A 22,075-nucleotide genomic window follows, 5' to 3' on the forward strand; every position below is an offset into this window, starting at 1 on the left:
TGTTTTGGGAATTTAACAACAACCCTTGAACAAAACAGATGCGACCCTTGCTTTTGCTCATTCAGTGCCTTACAGAACCCGGACCAGCCTCTACTCCCTTTACTCCCTGAATCACATCTTTCTCCCTCAAGGGAGATTATCCCTGATTACTTTTATTCACACACAGGGACACACAGTCACCAACCTGGAATGTCCTATCTACCATCATACCCCCTTGTGTGTAGTAAAACACCGGTCTTTCGGGAAGGGTGTCAGGCAGAACCACCCTCGCCTCACTCAAACACAGATCTGTCCCTCTGAGTCTCAGGCTGGTACAGCCCTGGGTCCCGGCTGAGGGAAGGAAGTGCTCCCCAACCTCCAGTGAGGGGGAAATCGAACATGGAGTTCAGACTCAATCTCGTGTGTCCTAAAGAGGCAGTCTGGGAGATTGAGCTGGGACACGGAAATATCATTTCCAGGAAAATCTGTGTCATGGGGCGGGTGGAAGAGTATTTGACGGGGACCATGCAAGAACACAGACCTACTAACCACACTTGCCATAGAACCTGACGGGCCAATTTCCACTCAAGGGTATAGAGACGACCAGGCTGGAGGAGGGTGGTCAGCTGGCTAGGGCAGGGAGGATGTGAAAGCTTCCAGATTGGAGCTCTGGAAGGGGGTCATGAGTTCCTGCTGATGGGGAGGGGGAATGGCAGAGATGAATGGGAACCGCCAGACCCCAAAGGAGGAGGGGGGTTTGGAGAGAACCAGAAGAGGGCCTTCGGGGGTAAAGGGAGGACGTGCCAATGTGGCCTGGCAGAGCCCACACAGGACCCAGACCTGGGACACTCCACTGGCTTGACTGCAGGGATGGTAGCAGAGGCTGGCCCAGAGTCCCCACCACAGGATGCCAGAGATACTGTTCTGGAAAAGGCTCTGACGTGGAGCAGCACCCCGCCCCGGCCCCCTACCCCTACCCCTACCCCTCCAGAGAGAAGGCAGAACACAGAACACAGAATATGAGAGGTGCTTTAATTGGAAACTGCTGTGAAACTGGGGCGGGGCGGGGGCAAAACAAGGGGGAGAGGAAGCCCTAGCTGAGGCAGAACAGGAGGGAACGAGCTTGGCCACAGCTCCCGGGCCCCAAAGGTACCAGCTGCTCCTCTTGCAGGAAGACGCTGGGCTCAACCTGTGAAACAGCGGAGTCAGGGAAGAGCCTCAAGCCAGGGCCAGCCCCCAGCCCTGCTCAACAGCCAGGACTGTGGGAAGGGGTACGGTGTGTGTAACGCTCACTTCAAAGGGTCTGGAACTTGTCAGCCAGGTACTGCATGGCGGCTGCAACAGGGACAGGCATTAGCAGGCGCTCCAGACAGAGGGATATAGAAGCCCGTCCCCCTATCCCCGTGAGGAACCGCCTAGCCCTGCAACCTGAAACCCCCTCCAGACCCGATGCAAAGAGCTCTGGGCCTGATCACTCCCCACCACCCAAATTGAATGTGGAACCGGTTCCTAAAGGGAAACAAAATGTGCCAGCAGCTCTCGTGCTGTGGGCCGTGCCACAACCAGTCAGAACTCGTCACACAAACAAACAAACAATCCAACAAGAACCTTAGAAGCCACACCAAGCAGCAGTTCAAGGAAAAAATCAACGAGGCATCTCTAAAAGTCCTATCAGAAGGAGATTCCCTAGGACTGGTCTGGTTGGCAAAGTGTGCATGCAGTCCAGACAGTACTTTGCTACTTGTACACACGCCCAGCTGTACATGCACAGCCGGCTCCAGGGCCAGGCCTGCTAGGTTCTCCTCCCCACCGGGATGTTGGTCCCTGCGAGGCCGACTGCACCTGCAGCCCATCCCCACCCCAGGTGCCCACCTGGGTTCTGCACTAAGACACCGCTCTCCGTCCCTGGTTCCTCATACCAAGTTGCTCCTTAAGGTCGTCTATTTCTCTCTGTAGCACGAGACACTAGGCCAGCAGACACAGGAGGAAGAGAAATGATTAGTATACTCTGGCCTCCTCTCTCCTCCACCTTCTCCTCTCTCCAGGGCCCTCCATCCCAAAGCCGGGTGGCTAGACTGGCAAGGGCTCCTCAGTGGAAAGGAGGTGGGCTCCCTCCGTGGGGTACGCGATGGGGGCAGGGGAGGGGGGGCCCCACACATGTCAGTTGAACTTGGACCCAGATCCCGCCCTCGAGTTTGGGCCTGCATTTCCAGGAGCCAGAGGAAGCATTACCCAAGGACAGCCCGGCGTTCCCAGTGGCTGCTGCTGCCTTTCCGGTCTTGGGGGATGGTCAAGTGGCTCCCGGTCACCTGAGAGGGAAAGCACACACAATCCAGCTTCCCAGGCTCCCAGTGAGGTGGAAAGGGCCAAGCGGGGTCTAACGTGAGGTGAGGCAGCACCACCCTCCGCTGGCAACAAGCCGCCCCTGCTCTGCCCAGCAGCCCGAACCTTCTCTCTGGGCCTGCCTCCCCTGTTCCCCGGGGGCAGCCATTTCGCCACCGCGGTCCCCAAAGACTGTGGCTCTGGATGCGACCCTCCCAGAGCTGCAGCCACAGCCAGCACGTGGGAGAGCAATGTGGGCGAACGGGACTTAACAGAAAAGGCTGTTCCCCTGCAAGTCTACACCCGGAGGAGCTGTTTGGGGCACTGCCACCGATCACCCCGGCCGCACAAACCCCACACAGAGGATGATGTGGCTCAAGGCCAGCCCTGCCAGCACCCCGTCTCCTGTGGGAGAAGCTGCCTGGGAGCAAGGCTGTGCCCCCAGCAGAGACAGAGCCAGAGGTTTCTGTCCTCAACCCCTCTCCCCTCCCCTCATATCAAACCCACGACACTCACCTGAGGGGACAGGCCCCCTGGGCATGACTTCTTCTGGGTTCAGGGCCAAGGGCTCTGAGTTTCCTGGATCTTGGGGGCCTCTGGTGTTGAGGTCGCCACTGCTGGCTTTTCCACGATGCATGCGTGGAAAAGATGTGCCTGGCCTGTAAGCTGGCATCTGAAACAAGAATTTCTCACCGATTTGGACTAAGGGGGTGTGTGTGTGTGTGTGTGTGTGTGTGTGTGTGTGTGTGTGTGTGTGTGTGTGTGTGTGTGTGTGTGTGTGTGTGTGTGTGTGTGAGAGAGAGAGAGAGAGAGAGAGAGAGGGAGAGAGGGAGAGAGAGAGAGAGAGAGAGAGAGAGGGAGAGGGAGGGAGGCAGAGAGAGAGAGAGAGAGAGAGAGAGAGAGAGAGGGAGAGGGAGAGAGAGAGAGAGAGAGAGAGAGTGAGAGTGAGAGAGTGAGTGAGTTGTGTGATTCGGGGCCGGGGTGAGGCAGGGAATTGGGAAGGGAATTGAAAGGCTGATCTCATTAGCACTTTCTCCCTCAGTCAGCCCCAGGCCAGCAGGCAGAGCTGATCTAGGGACAACAGTGGGGCACTGAGAAAGCCCAGGTCCCCTGCAAGGAAGGTCTGGGGAACAGCTAGGAAGTAGGATTCAGGAAGCTGGTGAGTCTAAATACTGAGGCTTTTCGGGGAAGCTTTTAAGGGATCCCCCGACCCAATTCAGTTACCAGCCCTCCCTTCCATCCCAGCCCCAGTCTCGCAGAGGAGGCTGGAAACAGGCCAAGGGTGGAGAACCGGGCCCAGCACACCCGAAGTGCTACCTTAATGTTTGTCCCTAGCAAAAGGAGCCCGATCTGGCATCCTAATGACCCAGTGACCGAGGGGCACCCAATGACGACCCCTGAGGGATGGACAGAGGCAGCATGGGTGAAGACGTGTGTCCTGGGGGCGGTTGGAGCGGGGGTGGGGGAAGAGTGGGGAGAGAGGAGGAGCATGGCCTACTCACCTGGCCCTTTGCGGCTGGGTCTCTATTTGGGTCCTTATCTTCTCCCGCCACCGCCTCAGACTCCCCTGCCCGCCTGGCCACGGATTTCTTCCCAGCGCCGGTGTGCTTGGACTGTTCGGTTCCCCAAGGGACCAAGGTATACCTCTTGGATCTCCCAAGCAGCGGAATAGCAGAGATTGGGGGCAAGGTGGCCGGTTCCAGGGCAGTTGCCGAGATTCGCTCTCCCCCGGAAGGGAAGGTTGTCCCCAGGGCAAGTTTGGAGGCTCCCCTGAGGGATTTCTTCTCCTGGGCCCCCTTCTTCCTAGGAGTGACCCGCGGCAGGCCACCTGCAGCAGCAGCAGCAGCAGCTCCCGGGTAGCTGGACCTGCTGCCCCCCTTCCCCCAGAGCACGCTCCGCATTTTCTTAGGGGAAGAGATGCCCTGCTCTCCCACGTCCTGCGTTTCCACAACCGAAGTGAGTCCTCGCGGAGCCGAGGACAGGGAAGAGCCTGGCACGTGAAGGAAATTCTCCCTGACTTGGAAATTCGAGTGTCTGGGAGTGTCCCCGGGATCCTCGGGTGTGCTGGGCTCGGCCTGGCCTCCTCCTCTGGGGTAAGTGCTCACCGTCATCAGCTCTGTCTCACTGAACTCATCTGAGAACTCGGGGTCGGACAGCAGCCAGGCCAGGCCTTCCTCGGGGAGCCGCTGGCGATCCGCAGCCACGTTCAACCTACGCTTAGGGCCTCTCTCAGGGTTCCCCCAGGCCCGGCCCGCTTCGGGCCCACCGAGGTGGAGAGGGCGGGCCGGAGCCGGCGGCGCTTCCCCACAGCTCTGGTCGGGCGCTCCTCGACCGCCGGGACCCGCCTCGAGGCCGGCCCACACGGCGGACACTTCGAAGGCGGCGCAGCTCTCCAGGGACGGGTGTCTGCGGACGCCCAGCACGTCCCACTCGGCCAGATGCAGCAAGATGGCCGCCGCAGACTCCTCGTCCAGGTCCACGAGGTCCCTCGTGTCGTCAGCTGGGGAGCCAGGTCGGCCTTCGGGGCCCCACGGCACCGGCCCTCCCGCTTCCAGCATCTCCCGCTCCGACTGGAAGCCCTCGGGGTCCGGGAAGCCGCCCCCGCCCTCGCCGCTCCGCGGCTCCCCGGGCTCGGGGCCTGGGTCGGGTCCCCACGGGACTGCGGGGCCGGCCGGGCCGACGCCGGCCCGCTCCCCGCCCTCTGGGCCGAAACCCGTTCCCCACACAGACACCTCATCGGGGGAGCTCATGTCGCGACCCTGGCGGCGCCGGAACCGGGGCGACGGTCGATGGCCCGAGTCGCGGTCGCGGTCGCGGTCGCGGTCACGGCGGGTGAGGCGGGCGGCGCTCAGAGAGCAGCGGCAGCCACCTCACGCGCCGCACGAACTCGCCTCAAACGAGACGACGCGCGGCTTCCCGCGCGCCTCCCACGCCCGCGCCGCGGCCTCCTCATTGGTCCGGGCCCCGCCAACCAGCGGGCGCCTTGTTCGCCTGCCGTCTCGAGGCCTAACCAATGGGGTCGAGGGCCTCTGGTTTGCCCCCAGGCCTGTGGGCGGTCCGGGCAGTGGGCTGGCGAAGGGGATGGTGGGAGTGCCTCCCTCTGTCAAGCCTCTCGGCCCGCCTCCTCCTGTCCCGCCCCCCCTTTCCGGTTAGAGTCACAGCTCTGAGCCTCCGTCTCCCATCCACACAGGGGGTCGGGGAGTGAGGGCGCTGGGCTCCACGGGTGGTGAGGATGAAACGTCAGGATGGAGGCGCTGGACGCCTAGCACGCGCCGAAAGCATTTGCCAGCCTCCCTTCCACCGCAAGCCTTACGACCCAACAGGAGAATGGGCACAGGAGTCCCGCAGTCGGTGATCAGGGGTCGGCCAGAGAGCAAAGGGATCGTATTTTCGTTCTGTAAGGTCTCTGTCTCAACTGCTCCATCAAATGTGGCTCAGCAAACGTTATTGGCAGGCGGGTTTGGCGGACAGACTGGGGTTGGCGGACAGACTGGGGTTGGCCTCGCTCCATCAGCCCTTCCCCCGCTCTGAGGCAAATTCAAAGAAGAGGAAATCGCAGTGGCCAGTTACACCCCAAGAGATGCTCCCCACCGCTGATCCTGGAGATGTGAGCTAAAACCACGAATCGGGTTTCACACACTAGGTTGACAACCTTCAAAGAGCTTAACCATTCCGAGGGTGGGAGAGGTTAGGAGCACACCCCTGTGGCGGTGGTGCAAGAGATCCATTTGGGAGGTAATCTGGCAGAATCCATTGAAAGCAACTTAGTGCCAGCACGGACTCTGTGCCTGGCACTCTTCTAAGCGCTGGGCATAAATAGTAATGCATCCGCGTGACACGCCTAGAACTATAGTACCAACTATTACTGGCCTCTTACCGGTGAGGAAACAGGCACTGAGAGGTTCAGCCACTGACCCAAGGTCATTCGGCTGGTGGGGATCAGCGGCAGGATTGAAACCAATCAGTCTGACTCCAGAGTCCTTGCTTTGAGCCCAAGATCTTAAAACTGGAAGGAAAAATAAAAGCTATTTCCTCTATGTTCCAGCAAGTCCGCTGCCTGGTACTTCTTCCGGAGACACGCTGGTACCTGTAGTGTACAAGAACACAGGCACAAGGGGTGTTGGTGATGGGAAAAACTGGGAACACTCCAAATTCCCATCAGTAAGGAAATGGATGAATGCAACGTGGCTTAGCATCCAGTAGCATAAAGCGTGGCAGTCCAAAGGAATGCATCAGGCCATTCTCACAGCTTTCGAAAGCATCCGCCTGACTTCAAACTGTAAGTTGCAGAACGATGGCTTTGGATTCACACTTGTAAATTAAAGCACTTGCGTGCGTGGGCACACACACACACCAGTCAATCCTATGTAATATATGAGAATTCATTCAAGTATATGTACAAGTATGTTTTAAAGTTTTGAAGGACGCACAACCAAGGCCTACCAGTTGTGATGGCGGTGGGTGTGGATAGCCAGGTGTCTCTCAATTTTTCTTGGAACTGTCAGTTCTCAGCTTCCCTGAGCTGAGCAGTACTGATGTCTGGGGAGTGGTCCCTCTCTTGGTTTCTATATGGCCCATGGATGTTAGAATTTCCCTTGTCTGCCACCCAACTCCTACTCTGACACCCCTCCATTCCTCCCATACCTTCCTTCTGCTCTTTCCCTTTCATACTCCTCTGCCTTCAGTCACCTCTCTCTCCTGCATCCTGCTCTGGCTGACCTCCTGGAGAGTCCTGGGATGTCTGAACCCCTCTTGTCTGTGGAACTCAGAGGCCCAGTTTTCTGGGTCTGCACCTGAGAAGCTGGCCATGCTGGAGAAGTTACAGAGCAGGGGAGATTGGGTGCACTGTAAATCTGCAATCCTCCTCCTCGAGCCTGCCCCCGATGGTGCCTGCCTGTTTGTGGATACCGCCCTCTTCCACTTCTCCCAGTGACTTTTTAAGTCATGGTGTGCTATTTCAAATACGTTAAAATGAATAAGGAAGGATATAGCAAAATCTCCTGCATCCACCAGCATCCTATGAAACATTACCAGTGGATCCAGTGGAAGCCTCCGTCTTCCCTCTCACCATTTCCACTCCCTTCCTCCCCCCCCCCCATAGAGAGACTCCCAGAACTTCTTCTCACCTTCTCCACTCTCTTCGTCCCTGTGGCTCTCCTACCTGCTCTTCCCCTGCATCCCATACGTCTCCAATGATGTCACTAATCTCTGCTGTACCCCCCTACACTCACCAGGATCCAATACTGGTTTTGACTTACTCTCTTGGCCTGGGGTGGGAGCCAGTGTCAGAGGTTCCTCTTGGCCTTCCCAAGGTGATAGCTCTTACTCCACAGACCAATGACCCAATGTGCAGGTCATTGCTCCAACTGCCAAGTGTATCACTTAGAATTATCAGCCTGGGGACTGGAGAAATGACCACTATGTTGGTCCAGGGACCCAGTCAGCTCACCGTGAACTGATATCTATCCCCAACTCCTTTTACTGCCAGAACCTCATAAGCCCCACTCTAACAGGGCCCCATCATGACACTTTGGGCTTCCGGGATCAATGTCAGCTCAGAACCTGTGGCCAGTAGTCCTAGACATGTCTGTGTCCAGTGCCAGTGTGCAGTCACCCAAGCATCTAAGAAAACTGCTATAAACATTTGCATACAGATTTTTTGCGAATGTAAGTTTTCATTTCTCTTGGGTAAATATCTAGGAGTTAACTTGCTGGATTGAATCGTTAGTGTATTTTTAACTGTTTCCAGAGCGTCTGTACCATTTTTTGCATTCTCACCAACAATGCAGGGGAGTTCTAGCTGTTCCTCAGTCTCTCTAGCACTTGGTATTGTCTGTATTTTGTTTTTATTTCAGCCATGCTTATAGCTATGTTGTGGTATTTCATTGTGGCTTTAGTTATTTCCCTAATGACTAATGAGGTCAAACATCTTCTCAATAGCTTACTGGCCATCCAGTAAGCACAATGTCAGTTCGATTTTTTTTTTTGCTCATTATTTATTGCGTTGTTTGATTTCTTATTACTGAATATCGAATGTTCTTTATCTCTTTCGGATACAAGTTCTTTACCATGTGTGCTTTGCAAATATTGTTTCCCAGTCTGTGGCTTATGCTTTCAAAAACAAAGAAACAGACAACACAATTTAAAAATGGGCAAAGGAATTGATTAGATATTTCTCCAAAGAAGACACATAAATGGCCTACAGGTATATGAAAAATGCTCAACATCACTAGTCATCAGAGAAATGCAATTCAAAACCACAATGAGTTATCACCTCAAAACTGTTAAGATGGCCAGTATTAAAAAGAAAAAAAAAAACAAAACTTAAAATAGCAAGTGTTGGCAAGGAAGTGAAGAAAATGAATCCCTTGTGCATTGCTGGGGGGAGTGTAAAATGGTGCACCCACCATGGAAAACAGTATGGAAGTTCCTAAAAAAATAAAAATAGAACTCCCATATGATCCAGCATTCCCACTTCCGTATATTTACATTTACATTACAAACTAATTGAAATCAGGATCTTGCATAGATTATTGCACTCCCATGTTCATTGCACCGTTGTTCACAATAGCCAAGAGATGAAAACAACCTAAATATCTATCAACAGGTGAATGGATAAAAGGTAGTATATATAATGTATACATATAACAGAATATTATTCAGCCTTTAAAAAGAAGGAAATCTTGCTATACGCTGTAGTATGGATGAACTTTGAGGATATTATACTAAGTGAGGTAAGCCACTCACAAAGGACAAATACTGCATGTTTCCACTTACATGGGGTATCTAAAGTAGTCAAACTCTTAGAAGCAGGAAGTAGAATCCTGGTTGCCAAGGGCTTGGGGGAGGGGGAAATGGGGAGTTGTTGTTCAATGAGTATAGATTTGCAGTCATGCAAGATGAAGAATTCTGGAGATCTGATTACAACAATGTTCACATAGTTAACAACATTGTACACTAAAAAATTTGTTAATAAGGTCGGTTTCATATTATGTGTTTTTGCAATAAAAATAAATTAAAAAATAAAATGCCTTATTCAGTGGCTTTTCATATATTCCCAGTTGTGCATCTATCACAATCAATTTTAGGATACTTTTGTTAGCCCAAGAAGATGCCCTGTATCCCTTAGCCATCACCCCCTACCCCCCAACCCACCCCAGCCCTATAGGCAAGTAATAAACTACTTTCTGTCTCTATGATTTGCCTAGTTAGGAAATTTTGTATAAATGGAACCACACAATATATAGTACGTTGTGTCTGGCTTCTTTCACTTAATATAATGTTTTTGAGGTTCACTCATGTTGTAGCATGTATCAGTACTTCAGTTATTTTTATTGCCAAATAATATTCCATGGTATGGCTATACCACATTTTATTTATACATTCTTCAGTTTATGGGCATTTGGGTTATGTTTAGTTTGGGAATATTATGGATAATATTCCCAAACTAAACGCTGTTACGAATATTCATATACATTTTGAGTTCATGAGTTTTTTTGTGAACATATGTTTTCAGTTCTCTTAGGTAGATCCCTAGGAATGGACATTCTGGATCATATGGTAACTCTATGTTTAACTTTTTAAGAAAATACCAGAATATTTTCCAAAGAGATTCAACTATTTTACATTATCACCAGAAGTGTATGAGGATTCAAATTTCTCCAAATCCAAATATTTGTTAATATCTGTATTTTGGATTATAGCCATCCTATTGTTTTTGCAACATGGTATCTCATTATGGTTTTGATTTGTATTTCCCTACTGACTAGTGGTTCTGAGCATCCTTTCATATGCTTATTAACCACTTCTATACCTTCTTTGGTGAAATGTCTATACAAATCTTTTACCCAATTTTTTAATGGGGTCATTTTCTTATTTATTTATTATTCTTATTCTTTATTCTGGATACAAGTTCTTTGTTAGATCTGTGACTTTCAAATATTTTCTCCCAGTCTGCACCTTGTCTTTTCATTTTCTGAATAGTGCCTTCTGAAGCATAAATGTTTTAAATTTTGATGAAGTCCAATTTATCAAGTTTTTCTTTTATGGATCATGCTTTTGGTGTTATATCTAAGAGATCATTGCCTAACTCATGTTTACAAAGATTTTTCTCCTAGGGTTTCTTTTAACAGATTTATAGTTGTAGGTTTTACTTTTAAGTCTCTGATCCATTTTGCATTAAGTTTTGTGTGTGCTGTGAAGTCAGGTTCTAAGTTTGTATTTTTGCATGATATCCAGTTGTACCAGCACCACGTGTTGAAAAGGCTATCCTTTCCCCATTGAATTGAAAATCATTGACCATAAATATAAGGAGAGTTCGTTATTTCTGAACTCTCAATTCTGTTCCATTGATCTATCTCTATGTCAGTACTACACTAACTTGATTATCTGTATTTTTATAGTAAATAGTTTACTATTATAGTAAACTATTACTATAATACTACTAATACTATAGTAGTATAGTATACTATAGTAGTATTATAGTAATAGTTTATAGTTTTGAAATCAGAAAGTGGACGTCTTCCAGGTTTGTTCTTTTTCAAAGTAGTTTTGGATATTCTGTTTTGTTTTGTTTTGTTTTGTTTTTCATTTCCATATGAATTTTTGGATCAGCCTGTGAATTTTTACAAAGAAAGCCTGCTGAAATGTCGATAGAGATTGAATTGAATCTATATATCAATTTGGGGAGAATTACCATATAAATATTGAGTCTTACAACCATGAACATGCAATGCCTTTCCATTTATTTAGATCATCTTTAATTTCTCTCAACAAACATCAATTTGTGTTTCTCAGTGCATAAGTATTACATTTGGTTTGTTAAATATATGCCTAAGCATTTTATTCTTTTTGATGCTATTGTAACTAGAATTAAGTGTTCCTTAATTTCATTTTTGGATTATTTGCTACATGTATATAGCAATAAAATTTGTTTTATGTATTAATCTTGTATTCTGTGATCTGTTGAACTTCCTTATTAGTTCTACCATTAGAACCATTTTTGTGGATTCCTTAGGATTTTCTGCATATGAAATCATGTCATCTGAGAATAAAAAAATTTCCTTTTTTATTTCCTATCTGGATGACTTTTAGTTCTTCTTCTTCCCTGTTTGAACTGGCTCAAACTTCCAGTGCAATAATGAATAAAAGTAGTGAGCATGTCTTTGTTGCTGACTTTAGGGGAAAAGTATGCAGTCTTTCACTACTAAATATGATGTTAGCTGTAGGTTTTTCATAGATATTCTTTATCATGCTGAAGAAATTTCTTTCTGTTCCTATAGTTTTTTATTGTTTTTATCATGAAAGGTGGTCGAATTTTGTCACATGCTGTTTCTGTGTCAGTTAATATGATAATGTTTCAGTGCTTTCTTCTTTTAGAATAGTGTATTACATAAATTGATTTTTAGATGTTAAACCAACCTTGTATTTCTAGAATAAATCCCACTTGGTTATGGTATATAATCCTTTTTATATGTTTCTGAATTCAGTTTGTTAATATTTTCTTGAGGGTTATTTCATCTATATTCATGAGAAAGATTGGTATGCAATTTTCTTTATTTTGGATGTCTTTGTGTGTTTTGGGCATCAGGGTAATTGTGCTGGTCTCAGCCAATCGATAGTGATACTGTCAGCTAGAAATACCTGGAGGCACTCACCTGGACTCCAAGGCGAGCCCCCACAGATATTTCCCCTTTCAGAACCAATGTTGTGGTTGAACTAGCCCTTGTGGTTCTTATTATAATTGCAAGATGCACCTCAGCAATAACCTTTAGGAAACTTTGAAAGGAGGAAGTTTATTACTCACAAGTCCTGGAGGGTACATGGCATGCCTTGGACCACACAGAAAGGTTGTGGGTGGAGAAAGAGAGCTGGGACCTGGGGTTATGTTTTTATCGGGGTCAAGAGTGAGGGGCCTAGGGTTTCTCAGATTCACTCTTTATTGATGAATTTAAAACAGAATGGGAATTAGAGTACAAGAAGGGAAAAACAAGCAGCCAAAGGGTCAGTTATCTAAGTCAATCAGAGATCTCTAAAACAAAGGAAACTTCAGGGGTGTGGTGGCCTGGCTCTTTACCTAGTCGTGTAGCTGGCAATTTGTTCTTTTTGATATAGCTGTCTTTGAAGTGGTGCCTCAGCAATCAGAAGCTTAATGTCAGGCACTTGCATTACAATTAAAAAAAAAAACTGTCAGAGGCTCACACTACAGTAATATTGGCCTACTAGAGCTATTTTGAAAGTGTTCATTCCTCTTCTATTTTCTGGAAGAATTTCTGGAGTGTTGCTATTATTTCCGTCTGAAATGTTTGATAGCATTCAGCAGTGATGCCATCTGGACAGGCGCATCATTGTGGGAAGATTTTTAATTATTAATTTAATTGACTGTCTATTATTGAGTCTGTTTTGAAGTTTGTGTCTCTCTACAAATTTTTTCATTGCATATATGTGTCTAATTTGTTGGTATAAATTTTTTCATACTATTTTCTTATAACTTTTAAAATTCAATAGGCTCAATGGTGATGTCTCCTTTTTCAGTCCTGATTTTAGTGATTCCTTAGGAATCTCTTTTTTTTTCCTTGGTCAGTCTGCCTAAGGTTTGTGATTTGTTATCTTTTGGTTTCATTGTGTTGTCCAAAAAAATTAATCAATAGTCAATCTAAGAAAAATGGAAATTTTTCTTTGAGCCAACCTGAGGACTATAACATAGGAGACAATCTTCAGAAAACTCTGAGGACTGTTCCACCCATTGGAGGTAAAACCGTTATATAAGTTTTTGAGACAAAGTAGCATATTAATAGTTTACATAGTCCAACAAGGCGAGTAGTGGGTATTAATGACCCATTACAGGATTGAGAAAGGAAAGTTACTCTTCAGGAGTTACCTTGCTGGTTCCAGGAGGAAATTTCTTTTCTTTCTTTCTTTGTTTTTTGTTTTTTTTTTTTCTTTTTTTTCTGGCGTGTGGGCATTCCTGTATCTTTTAAGGGGATCTAGTTAATGTATAATGTGATGCACAAATCACACTAAAGGGGAGGGGGTAGTGGCTCAAATGGGCAGAGAGAATTTTACGTTTAAAATTTTTCTTGTCCTGCCTGAAAATAATTTTATTTCATTAATTCCACTTTTGATCATTAATCTTTCAATAGAAAGCATTAGGTGATCAAGTATTTGGGTCCCTAAATGTTAGGGTTGTTCTTTACCTGCCTTGGGTCCATCATGTCCCTCGATGCTGGGTCCTAGTAGCCCGGTTCTTTCTTTCCTTTTAGGGGGTGGTACTAGTAAGATGTCTGGCAAGGAATAACGGTCAATTCCAAGTTGTCCAATAGGACTTGCACCAATTTTACCTTGCATGTGCATTGTGCATGTCCATTATTTTATAGAGAACTATAGATGTGATCAATAGTTCCCAGTTGTTTAGATATCATTATCTTAGTAGGAACAGGTGATACACAGCGCAAAAAACAAGAAACTAAAACTTTATAAGTCACACAAACTGTAATCAAAGTTGGCAATAGGAGGAACAATATCATTAGTAAAGATGTAAGCCAATATCCTCTTGAACCAAACCATTTTCCTAGCATTTCCCTTAAACTGGGAAGAGGATCATTCAGAGTGGAAATCTGATTTTTCAGACGCACCATAAGGGGGGGTTGCATTACAAGACTCATCAGGTATAAAAACACAACATTCACTGTGTATTATAGCATAAGCTCCCCCTTGAGAGGTGTTAGAATATTGAGGGCCATGCAATTCTGTAGGACTGCTTTTCTCATCATGGAAATTTCTGAACTGAGCAAACAAATGGCTTGGTTACTATCATTTAAGGATTGCTGGGTGAATTTTGTTAAAGCCTCTATATGAGTAATGATATCTTCTATTCCAAGTGAAGGAATAAATATTGCCGCCAAATAATCATACCATTGGAAAACTGATTGAACCCAACATGCCAACATTGAAAGCAGAATGACAGCAGCTGTTTTCAAGGCTACCTGTAGGTGACATTGAGCCTAAAGGAAACCAATTGTACACCATCCTAACCAATCTGGGGAGATCCAAGGCCATAAATTTGTTCCATAAACCTATTGGGTCCTGTTAGGAGCTATCCCACCATTTTAACATCTAGTGAAAACCGTCTTTCAGACCTTGAAACATACACCCAAAGGTTATCAAACATTAGATAGGATTAATTTGGGATTTAAAAACATTGACTAATGTGAATCTGATGCCATCGTTCTGCAACTTGCAGCTTGAAGTCAGGCGGATGCTTTCGAAAGCTGTGAGAATGGCCTGATGCATTCCTTTGGACTGCCACGCTTTATGCTACTGGATGCTAAGCCACGTTGCATTCATCCATTTCCTTACTGATGGGAATTTGGAGTGTTCCCAGTTTTTCCCATCACCAACACCCTTGTGCCTGTGTTCTTGTACACTACAGGTACCAGCGTGTCTCCGGAAGAAGTACCAGGCAGCGGAATTGCCGGAACGTAGAGGAAATAGCTTTTATTTTTCCTTCCAGTTTTAAGATCTTGGGCTCAAAGCAAGGACTCTGGAGTCAGATTGATTGGTTTCAATCCTGCCGCTGATCCCCACGAGCCGAATGACCTTGGGTCAGTGGCTGAACCTCTCAGTGCCTGTTTCCTCACCGGTAAGAGGCCAGTAATAGTTGGTACTATAGTTCTAGGCGTGTCACGCGGATGCATTACTATTTATGCCCAGCGCTTAGAAGAGTGCCAGGCACAGAGTCCGTGCTGGCACTAAGTTGCTTTCAATGGATTCTGCCAGATTACCTCCCAAATGGATCTCTTGCACCACCGCCACAGGGGTGTGCTCCTAACCTCTCCCACCCTCGGAATGGTTAAGCTCTTTGAAGGTTGTCAACCTAGTGTGTGAAACCCGATTCGTGGTTTTAGCTCACATCTCCAGGATCAGCGGTGGGGAGCATCTCTTGGGGTGTAACTGGCCACTGCGATTTCCTCTTCTTTGAATTTGCCTCAGAGCGGGGGAAGGGCTGATGGAGCGAGGCCAACCCCAGTCTGTCCGCCAACCCCAGTCTGTCCGCCAAACCCGCCTGCCAATAACGTTTGCTGAGCCACATTTGATGGAGCAGTTGAGACAGAGACCTTACAGAACGAAAATACGATCCCTTTGCTCTCTGGCCGACCCCTGATCACCGACTGCGGGACTCCTGTGCCCATTCTCCTGTTGGGTCGTAAGGCTTGCGGTGGAAGGGAGGCTGGCAAATGCTTTCGGCGCGTGCTAGGCGTCCAGCGCCTCCATCCTGACGTTTCATCCTCACCACCCGTGGAGCCCAGCGCCCTCACTCCCCGACCCCCTGTGTGGATGGGAGACGGAGGCTCAGAGCTGTGACTCTAACCGGAAAGGGGGGGCGGGACAGGAGGAGGCGGGCCGAGAGGCTTGACAGAGGGAGGCACTCCCACCATCCCCTTCGCCAGCCCACTGCCCGGACCGCCCACAGGCCTGGGGGCAAACCAGAGGCCCTCGACCCCATTGGTTAGGCCTCGAGACGGCAGGCGAACAAGGCGCCCGCTGGTTGGCGGGGCCCGGACCAATGAGGAGGCCGCGGCGCGGGCGTGGGAGGCGCGCGGGAAGCCGCGCGTCGTCTCGTTTGAGGCGAGTTCGTGCGGCGCGTGAGGTGGCTGCCGCTGCTCTCTGAGCGCCGCCCGCCTCACCCGCCGTGACCGCGACCGCGACCGCGACCGCGACCGCGACTCGGGCCATCGACCGTCGCCCCGGTTCCGGCGCCGCCAGGGTCGCGACATGAGCTCCCCCGATGAGGTGTCTGTGTGGGGAACGGGTTTCGGCCCAGAGGGCGGGGAGCGGGCCGGCGTCGGCCCGGCCGGCCCCGCAGTCCCGTGGGGACCCGACCCAGGCCCCGAGCCCGGGGAGCCGCGGAGCGGCGAGGGCGGGGGCGGCTTCCCGGACCCCGAGGGCTTCCAGTCGGAGCGGGAGATGCTGGAAGCGGGAGGGCCGGTGCCGTGGGGCCCCGAAGGCCGACCTGGCTCCCCAGCTGACGACACGAGGGACCTCGTGGACCTGGACGAGGAGTCTGCGGCGGCCATCTTGCTGCATCTGGCCGAGTGGGACGTGCTGGGCGTCCGCAGACACCCGTCCCTGGAGAGCTGCGCCGCCTTCGAAGTGTCCGCCGTGTGGGCCGGCCTCGAGGCGGGTCCCGGCGGTCGAGGAGCGCCCGACCAGAGCTGTGGGGAAGCGCCGCCGGCTCCGGCCCGCCCTCTCCACCTCGGTGGGCCCGAAGCGGGCCGGGCCTGGGGGAACCCTGAGAGAGGCCCTAAGCGTAGGTTGAACGTGGCTGCGGATCGCCAGCGGCTCCCCGAGGAAGGCCTGGCCTGGCTGCTGTCCGACCCCGAGTTCTCAGATGAGTTCAGTGAGACAGAGCTGATGACGGTGAGCACTTACCCCAGAGGAGGAGGCCAGGCCGAGCCCAGCACACCCGAGGATCCCGGGGACACTCCCAGACACTCGAATTTCCAAGTCAGGGAGAATTTCCTTCACGTGCCAGGCTCTTCCCTGTCCTCGGCTCCGCGAGGACTCACTTCGGTTGTGGAAACGCAGGACGTGGGAGAGCAGGGCATCTCTTCCCCTAAGAAAATGCGGAGCGTGCTCTGGGGGAAGGGGGGCAGCAGGTCCAGCTACCCGGGAGCTGCTGCTGCTGCTGCTGCAGGTGGCCTGCCGCGGGTCACTCCTAGGAAGAAGGGGGCCCAGGAGAAGAAATCCCTCAGGGGAGCCTCCAAACTTGCCCTGGGGACAACCTTCCCTTCCGGGGGAGAGCGAATCTCGGCAACTGCCCTGGAACCGGCCACCTTGCCCCCAATCTCTGCTATTCCGCTGCTTGGGAGATCCAAGAGGTATACCTTGGTCCCTTGGGGAACCGAACAGTCCAAGCACACCGGCGCTGGGAAGAAATCCGTGGCCAGGCGGGCAGGGGAGTCTGAGGCGGTGGCGGGAGAAGATAAGGACCCAAATAGAGACCCAGCCGCAAAGGGCCAGGTGAGTAGGCCATGCTCCTCCTCTCTCCCCACTCTTCCCCCACCCCCGCTCCAACCGCCCCCAGGACACACGTCTTCACCCATGCTGCCTCTGTCCATCCCTCAGGGGTCGTCATTGGGTGCCCCTCGGTCACTGGGTCATTAGGATGCCAGATCGGGCTCCTTTTGCTAGGGACAAACATTAAGGTAGCACTTCGGGTGTGCTGGGCCCGGTTCTCCACCCTTGGCCTGTTTCCAGCCTCCTCTGCGAGACTGGGGCTGGGATGGAAGGGAGGGCTGGTAACTGAATTGGGTCGGGGGATCCCTTAAAAGCTTCCCCGAAAAGCCTCAGTATTTAGACTCACCAGCTTCCTGAATCCTACTTCCTAGCTGTTCCCCAGACCTTCCTTGCAGGGGACCTGGGCTTTCTCAGTGCCCCACTGTTGTCCCTAGATCAGCTCTGCCTGCTGGCCTGGGGCTGACTGAGGGAGAAAGTGCTAATGAGATCAGCCTTTCAATTCCCTTCCCAATTCCCTGCCTCACCCCGGCCCCGAATCACACAACTCACTCACTCTCTCACTCTCACTCTCTCTCTCTCTCTCTCTCTCTCCCTCCCTCCCTCTCTCTCTCTCTCTCTCTCTCTCTATCTCTCTCTCCCTCTCCCTCTCTCCCTCTCTCTCTCTCTCTCTCTCTCTCTCTCTCTCTCTCACACACACACACACACACACACACACACACACACACACACACACACACACACACACACACACACACACACACACACCCTTAGTCCAAATCGGTGAGAAATTCTTGTTTCAGATGCCAGCTTACAGGCCAGGCACATCTTTTCCACGCATGCATCGTGGAAAAGCCAGCAGTGGCGACCTCAACACCAGAGGCCCCCAAGATCCAGGAAACTCAGAGCCCTTGGCCCTGAACCCAGGAGAAGTCATGCCCAGGGGGCCTGTCCCCTCAGGTGAGTGTCGTGGGTTTGATATGAGGGGAGGGGAGAGGGGTTGAGGACAGAAACCTCTGGCTCTGTCTCTGCTGGGGGCACAGCCTTGCTCCCAGGCAGCTTCTCCCACAGGAGACGGGGTGCTGGCAGGGCTGGCCTTGAGCCACATCATCCTCTGTGTGGGGTTTGTGCGGCCGGGGTGATCGGTGGCAGTGCCCCAAACAGCTCCTCCGGGTGTAGACTTGCAGGGGAACAGCCTTTTCTGTTAAGTCCCGTTCGCCCACATTGCTCTCCCACGTGCTGGCTGTGGCTGCAGCTCTGGGAGGGTCGCATCCAGAGCCACAGTCTTTGGGGACCGCGGTGGCGAAATGGCTGCCCCCGGGGAACAGGGGAGGCAGGCCCAGAGAGAAGGTTCGGGCTGCTGGGCAGAGCAGGGGCGGCTTGTTGCCAGCGGAGGGTGGTGCTGCCTCACCTCACGTTAGACCCCGCTTGGCCCTTTCCACCTCACTGGGAGCCTGGGAAGCTGGATTGTGTGTGCTTTCCCTCTCAGGTGACCGGGAGCCACTTGACCATCCCCCAAGACCGGAAAGGCAGCAGCAGCCACTGGGAACGCCGGGCTGTCCTTGGGTAATGCTTCCTCTGGCTCCTGGAAATGCAGGCCCAAACTCGAGGGCGGGATCTGGGTCCAAGTTCAACTGACATGTGTGGGGCCCCCCCTCCCCTGCCCCCATCGCGTACCCCACGGAGGGAGCCCACCTCCTTTCCACTGAGGAGCCCTTGCCAGTCTAGCCACCCGGCTTTGGGATGGAGGGCCCTGGAGAGAGGAGAAGGTGGAGGAGAGAGGAGGCCAGAGTATACTAATCATTTCTCTTCCTCCTGTGTCTGCTGGCCTAGTGTCTCGTGCTACAGAGAGAAATAGACGACCTTAAGGAGCAACTTGGTATGAGGAACCAGGGACGGAGAGCGGTGTCTTAGTGCAGAACCCAGGTGGGCACCTGGGGTGGGGATGGGCTGCAGGTGCAGTCGGCCTCGCAGGGACCAACATCCCGGTGGGGAGGAGAACCTAGCAGGCCTGGCCCTGGAGCCGGCTGTGCATGTACAGCTGGGCGTGTGTACAAGTAGCAAAGTACTGTCTGGACTGCATGCACACTTTGCCAACCAGACCAGTCCTAGGGAATCTCCTTCTGATAGGACTTTTAGAGATGCCTCGTTGATTTTTTCCTTGAACTGCTGCTTGGTGTGGCTTCTAAGGTTCTTGTTGGATTGTTTGTTTGTTTGTGTGACGAGTTCTGACTGGTTGTGGCACGGCCCACAGCATGAGAGCTGCTGGCACATTTTGTTTCCCTTTAGGAACCGGTTCCACATTCAATTTGGGTGGTGGGGAGTGATCAGGCCCAGAGCTCTTTGCATCGGGTCTGGAGGGGGTTTCAGGTTGCAGGGCTAGGCGGTTCCTCACGGGGATAGGGGGACGGGCTTCTATATCCCTCTGTCTGGAGCGCCTGCTAATGCCTGTCCCTGTTGCAGCCGCCATGCAGTACCTGGCTGACAAGTTCCAGACCCTTTGAAGTGAGCGTTACACACACCGTACCCCTTCCCACAGTCCTGGCTGTTGAGCAGGGCTGGGGGCTGGCCCTGGCTTGAGGCTCTTCCCTGACTCCGCTGTTTCACAGGTTGAGCCCAGCGTCTTCCTGCAAGAGGAGCAGCTGGTACCTTTGGGGCCCGGGAGCTGTGGCCAAGCTCGTTCCCTCCTGTTCTGCCTCAGCTAGGGCTTCCTCTCCCCCTTGTTTTGCCCCCGCCCCGCCCCAGTTTCACAGCAGTTTCCAATTAAAGCACCTCTCATATTCTGTGTTCTGTGTTCTGCCTTCTCTCTTGGAGGGGTAGGGGTAGGGGTAGGGGGCCGGGGCGGGGTGCTGCTCCACGTCAGAGCCTTTTCCAGAACAGTATCTCTGGCATCCTGTGGTGGGGACTCTGGGCCAGCCTCTGCTACCATCCCTGCAGTCAAGCCAGCGGAGTGTCCCAGGTCTGGGTCCTGTGTGGGCTCTGCCAGGCCACATTGGCACGTCCTCCCTTTACCCCCGAAGGCCCTCTTCTGGTTCTCTCCAAACCCCCCTCCTCCTTTGGGGTCTGGCGGTTCCCATTCATCTCTGCCATTCCCCCTCCCCATCAGCAGGAACTCATGACCCCCTTCCAGAGCTCCAATCTGGAAGCTTTCACATCCTCCCTGCCCTAGCCAGCTGACCACCCTCCTCCAGCCTGGTCGTCTCTATACCCTTGAGTGGAAATTGGCCCGTCAGGTTCTATGGCAAGTGTGGTTAGTAGGTCTGTGTTCTTGCATGGTCCCCGTCAAATACTCTTCCACCCGCCCCATGACACAGATTTTCCTGGAAATGATATTTCCGTGTCCCAGCTCAATCTCCCAGACTGCCTCTTTAGGACACACGAGATTGAGTCTGAACTCCATGTTCGATTTCCCCCTCACTGGAGGTTGGGGAGCACTTCCTTCCCTCAGCCGGGACCCAGGGCTGTACCAGCCTGAGACTCAGAGGGACAGATCTGTGTTTGAGTGAGGCAAGGGTGGTTCTGCCTGACACCCTTCCCGAAAGACCGGTGTTTTACTACACACAAGGGGGTATGATGGTAGATAGGACATTCCAGGTTGGTGACTGTGTGTCCCTGTGTGTGAATAAAAGTAATCAGGGATAATCTCCCTTGAGGGAGAAAGATGTGATTCAGGGAGTAAAGGGAGTAGAGGCTGGTCCGGGTTCTGTAAGGCACTGAATGAGCAAAAGCAAGGGTCGGATCTGTTTTGTTCAAGGGTTGTTGTTAAATTCCCAAAACATAGGAGGGGGATGATGCAGAAGTCACCAAACCCCACGACAGGGTGTCGGGATGCTCAAAATGTTGGATTCGCTGGAGGAGGCTCTCGATCCTACTCTGTGATCCTATGATGTCTGACAGCTACTGTGGGTGTGGATGGAATGAGATTGGGAAGGGTGGCTCCTCAGAGTAGCTCATCTTAGAATCAGGGGACCCATATATGAGACCACCCAACATGAGCTACCCGGGACAGGGGCAGGATGGGCGCAGTGAGGATGGGAAGTAAGGAGTGACTGCACCTGGACAATGGGAAGCACTTGGGTCCACCCTTCCCCCATATTCTCACCCTGACTCGCTTCCAGAGTTCATGGCATGAGCTCAGGTGGACAGACCACATGTGGGATGGGACAGTCACAGACCTCAGGGTCAGAAAAGAACGTTCGTGGGACTTAATCCTTCCACTCAAACCCCTCCCTGGAGAAGGTGGGCTTGACTGCTTAGTTTACAGCTTTGACCCTGAACCTGATCCACTGGTTATTGCTTGGCGGTGTAGCACATCTCGCTGCTGTCTGCGTAACTAAGTTTGGCAGAGACCTTCCAGCTGAGGTTTCTGCTCACCGAGACGTGCAGGCAACTTGTGCCCGGGGAGAAGTCCAGCACCAGCACCAGCACCGCCTGTCGGCAGAGGGGGTCTCGGGGCTGTGGTCACCAGTGTGAGGAAATAGAGAAGCTTGTTGAAAGGGAGGTGACATGGGAGGGCGTGACCTCAACCCTTGGTGATGCATTTTCCCTGCCTCCCTTCCCTCCACTGAGCACACAATCTCTCTGTTCCGTGTTCTGACCAACTACCACAGAAAAATGTTGCTGGAAACATGTATATCACAGGCTGTGGCTTGGCCCTGAGCTTTCCAGTTCCAGAGGGAAATAGTGGCAGGTCATACATCTGGCCCCCGTGTGTAGGAGGAGGTCAGAACCCCACCCTCATTCAGTTCACCCCATTTGC

General features: G+C 51.5%; 1 protein-coding gene and 1 pseudogene across 2 annotated transcripts; one reads left to right on the top strand and one right to left on the bottom strand.

Moving 5' to 3' along the window:
- Positions 1-995: 995 nt before the first annotated feature.
- Positions 996-14,504, bottom strand: LOC309652168 (uncharacterized protein CXorf49 homolog). Its single transcript, XM_082445684.1, has 5 exons — positions 3,804-14,504; positions 2,818-2,974; positions 2,212-2,288; positions 1,273-1,314; positions 996-1,168 (listed from the first exon to the last, which is right to left on the bottom strand). The coding sequence occupies exons 1-5, from the start codon at positions 5,049-5,051 to the stop codon at positions 1,073-1,075; spliced, it is 1,620 nt and encodes a 539-aa protein (XP_082301810.1). The 5' UTR covers positions 5,052-14,504; the 3' UTR covers positions 996-1,072.
- Positions 14,505-15,991: 1,487 nt separating this feature from the next.
- On the top strand, positions 15,992-20,098 carry LOC309652418 (uncharacterized protein CXorf49 homolog pseudogene; annotated as a pseudogene). Its single transcript has 5 exons — positions 15,992-18,276; positions 18,806-18,882; positions 19,150-19,242; positions 19,780-19,821; positions 19,926-20,098. The product of its transcript is annotated as an uncharacterized protein CXorf49 homolog pseudogene (transcript).
- Positions 20,099-22,075: the final 1,977 nt, after the last annotated feature.

Source organism: Balaenoptera physalus (assembly GCF_965194825.1).
Source record: "Balaenoptera physalus genome assembly, chromosome: X".
NCBI classification, from domain to species: Eukaryota; Metazoa; Chordata; class Mammalia; order Artiodactyla; family Balaenopteridae; genus Balaenoptera; species Balaenoptera physalus.

Excerpts from the sequence above, each read along its gene's own strand:
- LOC309652168 (XM_082445684.1), bottom strand. The coding sequence starts at position 5,051 with ATGAGCTCCCCCGATGAGGTGTCTGTGTGGGGAACGGGTTTCGGCCCA. Across the intron at positions 2,975-3,803 it reads ACCCAGCCGCAAAGGGCCAG|ATGCCAGCTTACAGGCCAGG; the intron begins GTGAGTAGGCCA and ends TTCTTGTTTCAG. Across the intron at positions 2,289-2,817 it reads CAGGGGGCCTGTCCCCTCAG|GTGACCGGGAGCCACTTGAC; the intron begins GTGAGTGTCGTG and ends TTTCCCTCTCAG.